Below are 15,645 nucleotides of genomic sequence, written 5' to 3'. Positions count from 1 at the left end.
AGATACAAGAGACTAAACGGGCAGCTTCTGTCCGGAGGTGAGATGGGAAGGCAGAGAGGATTGGAGCTGGTTGAATGGACATGGGGAATCGGTGGAAAGGAGGAGTGTGCTGTCACAGTATAAGGAGAGCAATTAGGGTCACATAACAATGTATGGATAAATTTTTGTATGGGAAACAATAAAAATAAACCATCTTTGCTTGTCCCATTTTAATCATGACTCCTATTTGTATTACTTACCGGAAGGTAATAAATGCCCATCTTGGGGGTTTCATTGGCAGTAAAAAGCATTCCTAAAAATAAACACAATGAAAAAGGTAAACACATGGGGAAAAGGAAAGTGCCCTTTTGTTCGTCTTACATTTTCAAATGTGTAAGGAAAAAAGGGCTCAGTACACAGCCCACAGCAGAAGACCACAGACTGCAAGTGCCCCAGGAGTCAAGCCCTGGGCTTCAGACCCTGACTCTCCTAGACGAGTGGGACCTTAAGCAAATCATCAAGCCATCAGAAATGCCAACTTTCCTATCTGCAGAATGCTCAGGTTGCACTAGTTAAACAAAGGAGTAGGCGCCCACCATAAAATTCTCAAATCTCCATAAAGTTTGCCATCATTTTTAAGGGGGAAAGTTTTAAGTTCAGGTATGTAGATAAAATGTAGTTTCAGTGCCAAAATATCCCAAGAGCCTTTATTTATTTATTATAAAAAGGAAGTTAAGAAGAAAGTCTTCCTTCTGTTAATCAGGAATCAAAGAACCAAGGTAAAGCATTTTCTACAAAATGTCATAGCAAAGTAGCTCCTAATTTACTGTTTGAACACCTTTCATTTCACTATCAACAACAACAAAAAATGTCAAAGTGCTTTCAACAACATATCACTGTCCTGAAACCACAGAAAGTCAACACCAATCAAAACAATTTTTTTTTAAATACACACATAGCTGAACTGTTTCACTGAGTACCATCATAAATATGAAGAGTTTTCATAACTGGAGACTTACAGTGGTTAAGGAGAGTCCACCTCCCTAAAATTCTAAAGTTCAACTTCACACTTAAATTGAAAACAAAGTGACATAAGGAGAATGCTACGTGTGGCTACACCAGAAAAGACCTAGATGGAATCCAATAGTCTTTACTGTAATAAAATAATTTACTCATAGGGGAGCTTTAACAGACTGAACCAATCAAGGGAGTGAATAATTTAGTATCCTTGGGATCAGCATAAGAAAGCAAAACTCAATTAAGGCACAATTTTCTGGCATTCAATAAAGGTTTTCCATATAACCCCGGTAGCAACAGTAACGTATGAATGTTATTCTTTTGAAGTACTAAACTATTTAGTACCAAAGTATTTACATGTGTCAAGTTTCTTCTCTTTTTTCAGCCACATTTGTAACCTACTACCCTGGAAAGTCTCTTTAAACAGATGACATGGCAATAGGCAACTGCCAAGGCCAATCATACCTCAGCTCCAGACTGACGCATTTTAAATTGAATCGAAATCAGTAAACATTTGGGCAGGACTTTTATGATTTACTGAGCACTTTCACAGGAATTAACTTAGTAAACATTCAATAACCCTCTAAGTAAGAAATAGCACCATCCCTATTTTACAGATCAGAAAAATAAGAGCGTAAAGAGAGTGTCACTGTCACAGAGCTAGTGAATTTTAAAGCTAAAATTCAAACTCAAGCTCTTATTTTTAAATACTTTCACAGATCAAATTATATTATTTAAAAAAATGTTTTTGTAAAATATGATAGAGGAATCCTTAGAGGAAAGACATCTGGATTATCAGATCACATAATCATGATTAAACACAACCAAATGTTAAGGGCAATGATTTGATTCTGTATTTTTAAAAATATTTTTTGCTGCTCCTCCTTCGTAATATAAAAGATTTGAAAAGCGTTTTAAACTGTTACAGAAATGAAATGCTGAGACTAATTAAGTTAATTAACACCCAATCAGAAAGCAAGAATTCAATTATATCTCAGCAGAGACACATCTTGCAAATATCACAAAAGTATGCGATAACCCTGAACAGGGAACCAACAGTTCACCAAAAACAAACATCTAAAAGCACTTAGTCAAGTCTAGAAAAGCAAGAATATATCTGTAACAGGGCTTCGAATCAGTTTGTTCCCGTTCAAACCCCTGCTGAGAATTTGCATTTCTAACAAGTTCCCAGGTGATGCTAACGCTGCTGTTTATGGACCAGTTCTGAGAACCACTAATAGAGCAGTGGTTCTCAAAATGTATCATACAGAAGAACTACCTGGCGATCTTGTTAAAATGTGGATTCTGGTTCAACATATTTCGGGTGGAAATACAAAGTCTCAGTAGGGGTTCGAACCAGAATGAACTGGTTCGAAGCCCTGATCTCTAAGTCAGAGCAAAACAAAAATCGCAGCTTATTTCACAGCTTGTAGCACCTATAAAATCTTTTAATTTCAGCACTTTTCTGGTCACAGAAACATGTTCCCTGAGGCAATGATGGAAGGAAGCAATTTCTATTGATTGTGCCTCGTCCCAAATTTTCACTAACAGTACTGCCAAAGCTTCCCAAATGCCTTTAGATATAACCAGAGAAAAAGTTTTGAGGACAGAAGACATATATTTTAACCAAAAAGACAGTCCCTGACAAAGACATCTCCTCAGCCAAACTTCACTGGCTCATTCAAATGAACATTCCACAAGGAAACACAACTACAGCTATCAAACAAGCCACAGAAAAGACAGTAATCTGAGTACACAAAAGAATTCGGAATGGACTCAGCTAGATTGTTTTATACAGTGGGGTAGGATCTGACTTGGCCAAGTGTTACCTAATGATACAACCTGATCTACTACCAAACCAAAGTGGGGAGGGCCACCATCGAAACCAATTCAATTATTCAAGTATGAATAAGAACCTCACAACCTCACAAAGCCCAAGGAGTATTAAGTATCTATAACAAGTAGAAACAGAAAATGAAACCACTGAAAGAAAGACTTAGTTCAGCAGAAATTAAGATGATCAAAGGCAAGAGAAAGCAAACATTTATGGTGTGTAAAGTGCCAGGCACTTTAAATTTACAGGTAAGAAAATAGCTTCAGAAAGTTAAATAATTTGCTCAAGGTCACCACATAGGTAAGAAAACGGAGCAGCTGACATTCTACTGATCTGGCTAACTCCAAAGCCCAACATGTGACTCTAAAGTTCCAACAACAACTAAGGTAAAATTAAAATACTTCTCACATGATCAAATAGTAAACTATTAAACAGGGTCAATATAAACATGATATAGCAACATGAAAGCACTGGTGGTGCAGTTGTTTAGCACTCAGCTGCTAACCAAAACATCAGCTGTTCGAATCCATTAGCTGCTCCACGGGAGAAAGATGTGGCAGTCTGCTTCCATAAAGATTACTGCCTTGGAAACTCTATGGGGCAGTTCTACTCTGTCCTATAGGGTCACTATGAGTAGGAACTGACCTGACAGCAATGGGTTCGGTTTTAGGGTTACAGCAACATGAAAAATATTTTTAACATAATGTCAAACTGAAAAGCAAAAGACAGTTATATACACAGTATGAGTACAATTGAAAACAAATGAACACAAGATAAAAACACAAAATACAGGGAAATGAGTATGATCATAGTACTTGTGAAGACACTATGGAAATATAGACGGTTTTTTCCTTTAAATGTCCCTTAATGTTCTTGTTTATTGTTTCAACAATAAAAATGTCATTTTAAAAGAGAAGGAAAAGATAATCAGCACCTAGAGTCAAAAGAACATATCACATATGAACTAGTCCTGTACAATCAAACCAGTGAAAAGAGAATTTGATAAAACAATACCCTCCCAGAAACATGCGCATACAAATACTCACCTGTATCTGCTTAGCGAGCTAAAGCACTCACCGAAGCGCAGACTAAAATCAGAAACACTGCTCTAAAGCAGTACTCCTCAAAGTGTGGTCCAAGGGCCAGCCTCTACACTGTTACCAGTCCATAAAATAAGTACAGAAATTCAAAGTAAGTGTTATGGATTGAACTGTGTTCCCTCTAAATATGTGTTGTAAATCCTAACCTCTATGTCTGTGGTTATAATCCGATTTGGAAATGGTTGTCTTTGTTACGTTAATTAGACTGGATTAGCATAGGGTGTGTCTTGAGTCAATCTCTTTTGAGATATAAAAGAGATTAAAGCAAGTAAGCTATGAAGCAGAGATGGGGAAAGAGAGACGTCAAGCCTCATGAGACTGTCCAGGAGCAGAAGCTAAAAGAGACAAGGACCTTCCTCCAGAGCCAACAGAAAGAGAAAGCTTTCCCCTAGAGCCAGTGCTCTGAATTTGAACTTCTAGCCTCCTAAACTGTGAGAAAATAAATTCGTTTGTTAAAGCCACCCATTTGTGGTATTTCTGTTATAGCAGCACTAGATAACTAAACTTGGATAGTGATGAAACCACCGTTCCTAATTCCACAGGTCTGGGATGAGGCTCAGACGTACCTATGCTTAAAACCCTTTCAAGACCCTACTGTTGTCTGCTTTTAACGTTTTTTTTTTGTTTTTTTTTCATACCAGGTGTTTTCATTAATGGAAGCAAGCTGAGTCATGGAGTGCGTTTTTAAATTTTTGGTTGGTAATATGGATTTTGAGAAATATTATTTCGGAATACATGGTTCCCACAAAACCTTGGAGGGATTCTCGGGCACCATGATTAGTGGGTGCCCATCTGTCTCATTGGTCATGGGTAGCAGGATGTACTGTGACACACACACACACACACACACACACACACACACACACACACACACACCCCAGGGCTCCCTAACTATCACAAGGAAACCATAAATATGCTTACAAGACTTATCTAGCTGTATAAAAGACAAAAGAGACAAAAATTTTATCCAATCACACTTCCTGGATGCACTACCTTACATTTAAGGCTGATACCCCAGCTATTTTGCCTCAATGAACGTTTCTTTCACCTTTCACCATTACACAAGTCCCCACAGAAGGGCAGCAAATACTTTTAGCAGGAAAAGCAGAGTCCCAAGAAACCTGGGAGCTGGAAAAAGTGGGTGGGATACCATATATCCCATGGCTCATGAAATGGTTAACAAGCTCCCCACATGAATCCAATGCATGCTAAAGTCTTATACTCATGCTACCTCTTTACGTGCCATACCCTACAAGGAACAGTTGCTCGATGTATACATGCTGAATAAATGACTGAATGAACAAAAGCAGGACCATAAAATGAGCCAGGAAGATGGAATCATTTCTCAATAATCTGAGCAGTCTTGTTATTAGAAAAATATTACACAACAATAATCATGATTAGGCTTTAGTCCAAAATGAGTAAGCGAGAAGATAAAAAAAGGAGAATGTTTTAGCTTTTCTCAAATATGATTAATCTCATAATGATTAAGCAGAAAATATAAAGAGTAGCATTAAAGGAAAAAGGTGTGGTATAGTAAGGTAAAGATAGCAAAGCATATGAATCAACTATGCTCAGATCCAAACTGCAAAGAAGCTGTGGGGTATTTGTCTTCCTGCGCTTACTATCTTATAAAATAATTTATTTAGCTAGGTTTTGCATGTTTGATTATCCTCTTATAAGTTTTTTGACAATAAAAGTCATTCCTCTTTCCAAAACATCGTTAAAAATTTTACTTTCCAGAAAATAAAATTTTATGGGGGAAAAAAAAAAAGAAACCTACCAGGGCTCCCTAACTTTATAATGAAGAGAGATGGTGGGCATCATCTTAAATTGATCTAACTGATCATCACTGATACTGGGATGACCTGACATGTTGGGATCTGACATGAAGGACCCAGCATTCCTATGAATTGTTCTTGTCCACAATACTTAACCTAAGGTTAACCAAACCTTTAGACTTCACTTCTATTTTAGAAAAACTACTGGGGCTGGAGGAGCAAGTTCAATGACACTAGGAGAAACAATCACACAAATCCAGAATGAGGGACATTATACAAGACTACTGTCCTGATCTTAGAAAAGTCATTGTCACAGAGAAAGAAAAAAAAAAAAGATAGGGATACTACTCTGCTTTAAAAGAAACTAAAGAGACATAACTACTAAATATAATGAATAACCTTGTTTATATCCTAGTCCCAAAAGAGGGCTTTAAAAAGGCATTTTAGGGGCAATTGAAAATGAACTGGATATAATTTTATTAGCAAATTATTGCTAATTTTATTAGGTGTGATAAGTACCTGTTACAAGTTGCCATCAAGTCAGTTCTGGCTCATGGCAGCCCCATGTGTGTCAGAGTAGAACTGTGCTCCATAACATTTTCAATGACTAAATTTTCGGAAGCAGATCACCAGGCCTTTCTTCCGAGGCCCCTCTTGGTGGACTGGAACCTCCAACCTTTCAGTAAGCAGCCGAGTGTGTTAACCATTTGCACCAGCCAGGGACTCAATGATAATGGCACTTTATAAAAGAATGTCTTTATTTTTGTGAGATAAATGCTGAATTAGATAGAGGTAAGGTACCACCATGTCCACATTCCACCACCCCCACAATATGTATATGTGGGGTGTGTGTGTGTGTGTGTGTGTGTGTGTATGTACATATATGTATATATAGCAAATACAGCAAAATAGTCAACAAATGTTGACTCTAGGTAGAGGATAAAAAGATGATCACACTACTAGTCTTTCAACTTTCCTGTATGTTTCAAATTTTTCTTAATAAAATTCTGGGGATTACAAGATTAACACATAAAAATCAGTTGTGTTTCTATATATTAGCAAGGAACAAGCTGAAAAGGAAGTTAAAAAAAAATTAATTTACAATAACATTTAAAAGAACAAAATACCTAGGAATAAATTTAATCAAGGAAGTGAAAGATTTGTACAATGAAAAGTATAAAATACTGCTGAAAAACCAAACCTGTTGCCGTCGAGTTGATTTCGACTCATAGTGAGCAGAACTGCCCCATAGGGTTTCCAAGGAGCAGCTGGTGGATTTGAACTGCTGACCTTTTGGTTAGCAGCCAAACTCTTAACCACTGTGCTACCAGGGCTCCGAAAGAAACTAAAGACCTAAATAAATGGAAAGACATAGTGCTCATGGATTGGAAGACTTAATACTAAGATGTCAATACTACCCAAAGTGATCTACAAATTCAATGCAATCCCTATCAAAATTTCAACTTTTTTTTTTTTTTGCAGAAATGGAAAAGCCAATCCTCATAACTTACATGGAACTGCAAAGGACCCTGAATAGTCAAAACATCCTGAAGAAGAACAAAGTAGGAGGGCTCACACTTCCCAATCTCAAAACGTACTATAAAGCTACAGTAATCAAAACAGTGTAGAACTGGTATAAAGCCTGTTGCTGTCAAGTCAATTCCGACTCACAGCAACCCTACAGGACAGGGCAGAACTGCCACCATAGGGTTTCCAAGGAGTTGCTGGTGGATTTGAACTGCTGATCTTTTTGTTAGCAGGCGAGCTCTTAGCCAGTATGCCACCAAGGCTCCAGTACTGGTATAAGGATAGACATACAGACCAGTGGAAGAGAATTGAGGGTCCAGAAATAAATCTTTACATCTATGGCCATCTGATTTTTGACAAAGGTGCCGAGTCCATTTAATGGGAAAAGAAAAGTCTCTTTCAACAAACGGTGCTGTAACAACTGGATAGCCATATGCAGAAGAATGAAGTTGGAGCCCTACTTCACACCACATACAAAAAGTAACTCAAAATGAATCAACAACCTAAATATAAGAAATTAAACCATAAAATTTATAGAAGAAAACAAAAGAGTAAAGCTTTAAGACCTTGTTTTGACCCGATGCTTAGGTATGACACCAAGAACACAAGCCGCAGAAGAAAAATTAGATAATTTGGATTTACATCAAAATTAAACAATTTGTGCATCAAAGGACTTTATAAAGAAAGTTAAGAGACACCTAGAGAATGGGAGAAAATATTTGGTAACCATGTATCTGATAAGAGTTTAATATACAGAATATATAAAGAACTACTACAACTCAACAACAAAAAGACAAACAACCCAATTAAAAAATGGGCAAAGGACTTGAACAGACATTTCTCCAAAAATATACAAATGGCCAACAAGCACATGAAATGATGCTCAACCTCACAGTTATTATGGAAATGCAAATCAAAACCACAATGAGATACTACTTCATACCCAATAGGATGGCTATTATTTTAAAAAAAAAAAAAAAAAGGAAAATAATAGGTGTTGCTGAGCATGTGGAGAAACTGAAAGTCTTGTGCATTGCTGGTGGGAATGTAAAATGATGCAGGTGCTGTGGAAAATAGCTTGGCAGTTCCTAAAAAAAACTAAACATAGAATTAACATATAACTCAGCAATTCCACTTTAGGTATATGCCCAAAAGAACTGAAAGCAGGAATACAGATATTTTTACATCAGTGTTCACTGTAGCACTATTCACAATAGCCACAAGGTGGAAACAGACTAAATATTCATCAGTAGATGAATGCGTAAACAAAATGTGGTTCAATCAAGTATTTGAGACTGTCATGGATTGAATTATGTCCCCCAAAAAATGTGTGTTATCAGTTTGGCTGGGCCATGATTCCCGGTATTGTGTGATTTTCCTGTGTGTTGTAAATCCTGCCTCTATGATGTTAATGACGGAGGATGGGCAGCAGTTGTGTTAGTGAGGGAGGACTCAATTTACAAGACTGGATTGTGTCCTGAGGCAATCTCTTGAGATATAAAAGACAGAAGTCAGCAGTGAGACAGGGGGACCTCATACTATCAAGAAAGCAGGGCTGGGAGCAGAGCGCGTCCTTTGGACCGGGGTCCCTGGGCAGAGAAGCTCCTAGTCCAGGGGAACACGGAAGAGAAGAAGGCTGACAGAGAGAAAAGGCCTTTCCCTGGAGCTGACGCCCTGAATTTGGACTTTTAGCTTACTTTGACTGTGAGGAAATAAACTTCTCTTCGTTAAAACCATCCACTTGTGGTGTTTGTTATAGCAGCACTAGATGACTAAGACAGAGACCAAATGAGCAACACCTGCCCAAAAGCAAAGGCAAGAAGACAGGAAAGCTGGATGAAAAGGACACGGAGAACCCAGGGTGCAAAGAAAAAGGGGGAAGGTGCTGACACATTGGGGGAACTGCAACCAACATCACAAAACAATTTGTGTATAAATTTTTGAATGAGAAACTAATTTGTGCTGCAAACTTTCACCTAAAACACGATAAAATTTTTTAAAAAATGGTTAAATGACAAAATTACAAAAAATTTTTTTCTTATTTTTAAAAACTCAACATAAAGCACTCTCAAAATTCAACAATAAGAAAATAAGCAACCTAATAAAAATGGGTAAAGGATTTGGACAGACACTTCAACGAAGAAGAAATATAGATGGCAAGAAAGTACTTAAAAAGATACTCAACATCATTAGTCATTAGAGACAGGCAAATTAAAACTACAATGAGGAAAAAAAAAAAAACTACAACGAGAGACTTCTACCCACATATTAGAATGGCTGAATTTTAAAAAACAAACTGACAATGCCAAGTGACAGAAAGGGTGTGGAGCAACTGGGATGCTGAGATACTGCTGGTGGGAAAGCAAAGTGGAATAGCTGCTTCAGAAAACATTTTGAGAGTTTCTTACAATGTTAAACATATACTTACCATTATGACCATATTACTAGAGTATTAAAACTTAGGCTCACACCAAAACCTGTATGTTTAAACGTTTATGGCATCTTTATTCTTAAAACTACAAAAATCAGAAACAACCTAAATGTCGTTTATCTAGTGAGTGAATGAACAAACTGAAGTGCAAGTCAAACAGCAGAATACTGCTCAGCAATAACAAGAAATGAGCTATTTACACATGCAACAACATGCATGAATCTCAAATGCATTATACTTAGTGAAATAAGTCCAACTCAAAAGTACATACAAGTACTGATGCATGCTACAACATGGATGAAACTTGAAAACATGCTTCATAAAAGAATCCCGTCACAAAACGCTACATACTGTATGAGTCCATTTATGTGAAATGTCCAGAATAGGCAAAACATATAGACAGAGAGGAGATTAGTGGTTGCCTAGAGTTGGGAAGGTTGGTAGAAAATGGAGAATGAATTCTAATGTGTACGGGGTTTCTTTTTGGGGTGACAGAAATGCTATAAAATTAGATTGTGGTGATGTTGTACAACTCTATGAACATACTATAAATTACTGAAGTATGCACTTTTAATCGACGTATTTTATGGTATGTCAAACATGTCTCAATAAAGCTGTCAACAGGGGAAGGGGGAGGGGAGAAGACTGGGGATAAAGAGATCTTTTTTTTCTATGAAATTAGTAATACAGACCAGAAGTTGGCAAACTTTTTCTGTAATAGCCAGGTCGTAAATATTTTAGGCTTTGTGGGCCAAATGGCTGCTGTGGCAACTGCTCAACTCTGCTGTAGTCTTGCAAAAGCAGCCACAGACATTACATAAATGAATATGACTGTATTCGTGTAAAACCTTCTTTATGATGAAAGACACTAAAATTTGAATTTGGTATTATTTCCACATGTCACAAAATAGTATTCTTCTTTTGATTTTTTTTCAATCATTTAAATATTTAAAACTTTCTTAGCTCATAGGCCAAACAAAAACAGGTGGTGGGCTGAATTTGGCCCACAGATCACAGTTTGCCAATCCCTGGTATAGACTATTTTAAAAATGTTATTGTTAAGAACACTTTCTGTCCAAACTGTCAAAACACTTTTTCTTAAAATTAATTTATTATGCATTAATTATTAAAATTAGAATACTATAAATACTTACACAATTGAAATATTATAAACATAATGATCTCTGTTAAATAAATGTCCTGGATATTTTCCCCAGAAATAAACCCTTTGAATTTTTTCATTAAGAAGCATGCATTATTTTTATCATGAGAAAATAAAACCATTTTCGATTTTAAGACCCAGGAGGAAAAAATAAAATTAGTATTCCAGAGATACTAATGGAATGATGTGCACCCTTTCAACTGCATTTTAAGCCTCAGACTCAGTAGTGATCTAGGTCAAGAGCCCTTTCCTTCTAATATACATATAAGCCTCACTCTCGTCAGTCCTTATAATTCCAACAACCTTCATCGATGGAATTTTAAGAATGGGTTTCTTTATAGTTTGCGAAAAGCTCAAGTATTTTCAGAAAGAAGTTTTCTTGCCAAGCAGTCTCACACTTTGTGGATTTAATAGATGTTTATGTCCATTGAAGATAGCAGACAGGGGATGCACAAGAGTCGACCCTGAAAGGTCAGAAATGTAAAGCTGACCACAAATAGAGTTCAATGTCTAGCCCTTCTCAGGGAATGGAGAACAAGTGCATAGGCACAGCAGCCCAGTACACACGTACCCAGGGAGGTCAACAGAAGCGGAAGCAAGTGCCTCTCTGGCCCTCTGCATTCTTGGTTGCAATGGAAACATCAAGGCATCTTACCAGGCTCCATAACCCCCACTCCACCTGAGCCAAGCACAAGAACTATTAATACCTTGTACCTCACCACCATCCAAAACTCTTAAAGATCTCAAAGTCTAGGCCAGCACTGACCAAAAGAAGTATCTTAAGAACCACATAAGTGGTTTTAAATTTTCCAGTAGCCACATTAATAGAAAAAGGTAAAATATTAATATAGTTCACTTAACCCAGTATGTCCAAATATTATCATTTCAACATGTAATCAATATAAAAAATTATTAGTGAGCTGTTTTACTTTTCTTTAATACAACATCTTTGAAATCTAGTGTGCATTTTACACTTACAGCACATCTCAATTCAAACTAGTCACATTTCAGGTTCTCAACAGCCATGTGTGGCTAGTGCCTTAGTAGCTGGAGAGTACAGCACTAGAATTTCTTTCTCTCACCACTATCTGCCATCTGCTAGCTGCCATCCTTCAAGCTCATTCCTTCAATGCAGCTAAACCTGCTCTTCACCTTTATTCCAACCTTAAATCCACCTGGTTTTACTCACCTTATTCTTTAGCTCAGACCTCATTTTAGACCATTCCAATACCTTCTACTAGGAGCCCAGCATCCTCGTCGGCAATTCCTCAGCCCACCATAATCTGACTTCACCCCCACCATTAAAACAAAATCCTCTCTACCACCACCAATGAAATGCTAATTCCCAAGGCCCACAGTTTCTCCTCTCTTTTAGGCAAGCAGGATAGAAAATGGAAAGAGCATGCGCTCCTGAATCAGGAACGGCTGGGTTCTGAACTAAGCACTGCCACACATGAACACGTGTGATCCTGGGCAAATTACTAACAAAAAAAAGGAAGGAAGGAAGAAACGAAAAAGAAAAAGCAGTGTGCCACTGACTATAAAACCAAAACCAAACCCGCTGCCATCGAGTCGATTCCAACTCATGGCGACCCTACTGGACAAAGAGGAACTGCCCCACAGGATTTCCAAGGAGCAGATTGGTGGATTCAAACTGCCAACCTTTTGGTTAGCAGCCGAGCTCTTAACCACTGCGCCATCAGGGCTCTGCCACTGACTGTACAGGGTTTTAAAAATATTAAATGAAAAATTTATATTACAGCACCCATCACCTGTAGCATTCAATAAATCTTAGTTCTATGCTTCCTGCCTCAACTTCTGTAATATTTAATACTTGCTGATCCATGTCAATTGAACCTCTCCTCTCTCGGCTTCTGTTACACTTCAAAAACTACTGGTTCTTTTACTGTCATTATGTCACTGTTAAATTTCTCAGGTGGCTCTTCATTCTCCCTCTAAATGAACTCTCAGGTCCTTTTTCTTGTCTCACTCCACACTTCCTCCATCAGTATCTCATTCATTCCCACTTCTTCTGCGATAACCTCTATTTGCATGTGTCAACAATTTATACTGCTGACCTACTTCTCTTGAGCCCGAATTTACTACTGCACCGCAGGTGGATTAGTGCAGTGCTTGCGGCGTAACAATCACTTGGGGAGCCTGTTAAAAATACCAATTTCTGGGCCCTACCTTTAACAGTATGAGTTAGTACATCTGGGATGAGGCCAAGGGATTTGTATTTTTTTTAAAGCTTCCCAGGTCATTCTTATGGGCTGCCAGGTTTGAGACCCTCTGCCAGATACTGCCACATCACTGTCCCATCACCTCCTAACACTCAAAATGTTCAAGAAACAAAACATAAGCTTTCTTTCCAAACCTGCTCTCTTGTACTACCTATTTCAGCTAATAGTGTTACTCTATTCCTAATCATTTTAGTTCAAAACCAATCTACCCTTTATAGTGTGGCAGAATTACCTTCCTAAAGCACAGTCTAAGCAGGTCCTCTCTGACCCTAAATAAAGCCCAAACAATTCAGCGGGTCATCTGAGTTTCTCCACAACTACCTACCTTCGCACTTAATTTGCACTTCAGCTTTCCTATAGCCACCAGAACTCCAGTCACATGAGGCTCCTCACCGTTTCCGAACAAGCTCTAAGTAGCCTATTCTTTTAGCTCTTCCTTGCACTGCTCTCTCATGTAGATCACCTCATCCTTCAACTCCATCTAACCAAGTCTCATTCACCATTCAAAACATGATGCAAATAAAAACCTTCTCTATAATCTCTTCTAGTTGGCTCTGGTTGAAATCACTCTAACACGCTGTCGAAGTGTTGTCTGTACCTACACGATGGAACTGTCCATGTTGTCCGTTGTATCCCTCTATCAAGATTATCTGTGTAGCGCTGTCCCAGAGTACTTCATTCACAGCAGGAACTGCTCTCATTTTTCTCTTATATCCCCAAATCTTCAAAGATTTGCTTTGAAGGTACTGTGAAATCTCAGAATCTGTCACATAATTTGCTGAACAGTGTACAACATAGAATGTACCAAAGCCCACGGCTTTATCAGCCACTGTATATTATTAGGCAACTTCAGCCTTCTCCAATCCCTAACCTCAATTTCCACACACTATTACTTACCACATAAAAGAGCTAAGGAACAAACTAAAATAGCATTTCACCTGCCACCTACCTATACACTGTTACTAGTTTCTACTAATAACTAGCCTGGCTGAGATCTGAGTCATTAAGAGTGCCATTTTCTGAATCATCCACACTACTTCCTGCTCTTGATTTTTTCCAGTAAATACAATATCCAATTAAGTGTCCTGACCAAGCCAAACCCTGTCTTAAAAAATAAAATGAGTTTAAAATCCAATAAAGTATAGCCTACCATTAAATGTTCATTTACTACATAAGGCATACCTGAGTTGGGATACAGGCAGACATCATTAATGTCATGTTCTGGCTCCAAGGAAGTAAATATTTTTCCCTACAGAGTAAGCAAAAAAAGGAATCATTGAAATAATTAAAGGAAAACTACTTCTGGCATTGTCACACAGGAAAAATAAACTGAAGACATAACCTAATCACTATTGCTATGTAAAAAAACAAAATCACATAACTGAAATAACAGAATTTAAGTTTAAAAGGATCTCACAGAATTCACCTTATCAATATACCAAATGCTCTCATTGTAGAGATGGGGAAACTGAGGCCCAGAGAGGAGAGGTGACTTGTCCAAAAACACAAACATAAAGATTTAAGAAAATGTCTTCATAGTAGAAATGGATAAAGCTTAAAATAGAGTTGTGCATCAACTTTTTAAAAGAAAAATACTCATAACCTGTAAAATATAATACCTTACTTAAACTGTACTCAAAAACACCAAGAGATGTGGCCAACATGGTAAAATGAGGACAATATCTCCTGTGCCAGTATCACAAGGTTTTGAGGAAAATCAAGTAAATAATAGATATAAAATAACTGACACAAAAAATATCCTATAAATACGTAAGTTTTTTTTTTACTAAATATTACTAGCTAAATAAATAAATATTTGTAGTTAAAGCTAAATAAAACTTGTTTATTTTCAATGTAGGAGAAATGTACTAAATTTTAAAAAATTAAGAGAGGGAAAGCAAAAGAAAACAAAGACAGAAGAAGATGGGTGTGGAGAAAGGTGAAGGAAAAGATACAAGACAAGCAAGGCAAGCCAAACCAAGTAACCTGGGTGTTAGCAAGAAGTATTTAGTCATAAGAAACAAAATGCCAAAATAAAATTTACTGTAGCAATTACAGCAAGATGATTTCAAGAGCTGATAATGAAAATTACTACTCGCTTTTGCATTATAAGTCATTATCAGAAGACTGATTCCAGGCTGTGAGTGCTGCTTTGTTATTGCCACTGAACTGATTCTGACTCACGGGGACCCCATGTGTGCAGAGTAGAACTGCTCCACAGGGGTTTCCAGGCTGTGGCCTTTCGGATAATAGTCGGGCATTTAACCATTTGCACCACTCAGGGACCCAGGGTGTGGCTAACTGTGGCAAAAGAAGTATAAAGCACAGTGAAAATGGTTATGTCACACTCAACTAAAAACAGCAGTTAAGTCCTAATTCAAGACAAATGATGAAATTCACACATCTAACTCTCCTCCCCCTCAAGTTTCCAATCAAATAGGAATGAGAGAAGGGGGGAAAAATGTAGAGAAAAGGAGCTATAATAGCAAGGAACAAAAGAGAAAAGATGCCACAGTTAAATAATACAGTGACTGACCACAATGCCATCAAGGTAGAAATTAACAATAGAAA

General features: G+C 37.6%; 1 protein-coding gene across 2 annotated transcripts in view; it reads right to left on the bottom strand.

Moving 5' to 3' along the window:
* Positions 1–15,645, bottom strand: part of NOL10 (nucleolar protein 10) — a 131,843-nt gene that overhangs the window by 74,508 nt on the left and 41,690 nt on the right. For both annotated transcript variants that reach the window (XM_004373062.2, XM_023728255.1), the window contains exons 12-13: positions 14,257–14,323; positions 240–292 (exon numbers count right to left, since the gene is read on the bottom strand). In XM_004373062.2, the coding sequence (XP_004373119.1) occupies positions 240–292; positions 14,257–14,323 (120 nt within the window). The remainder of the gene's footprint in view (positions 1–239; positions 293–14,256; positions 14,324–15,645) is intronic.

The sequence above is a fragment of the Trichechus manatus genome, unplaced genomic scaffold (genome assembly GCF_000243295.1).
Source record: "Trichechus manatus latirostris isolate Lorelei unplaced genomic scaffold, TriManLat1.0 scaffold00023, whole genome shotgun sequence".
Lineage (NCBI taxonomy): Eukaryota > Metazoa > Chordata > Mammalia > Sirenia > Trichechidae > Trichechus > Trichechus manatus.
The sequence above is the reverse complement of the archived record's forward strand: the minus strand, read 5'-3'. Positions and strand labels throughout refer to the sequence as shown.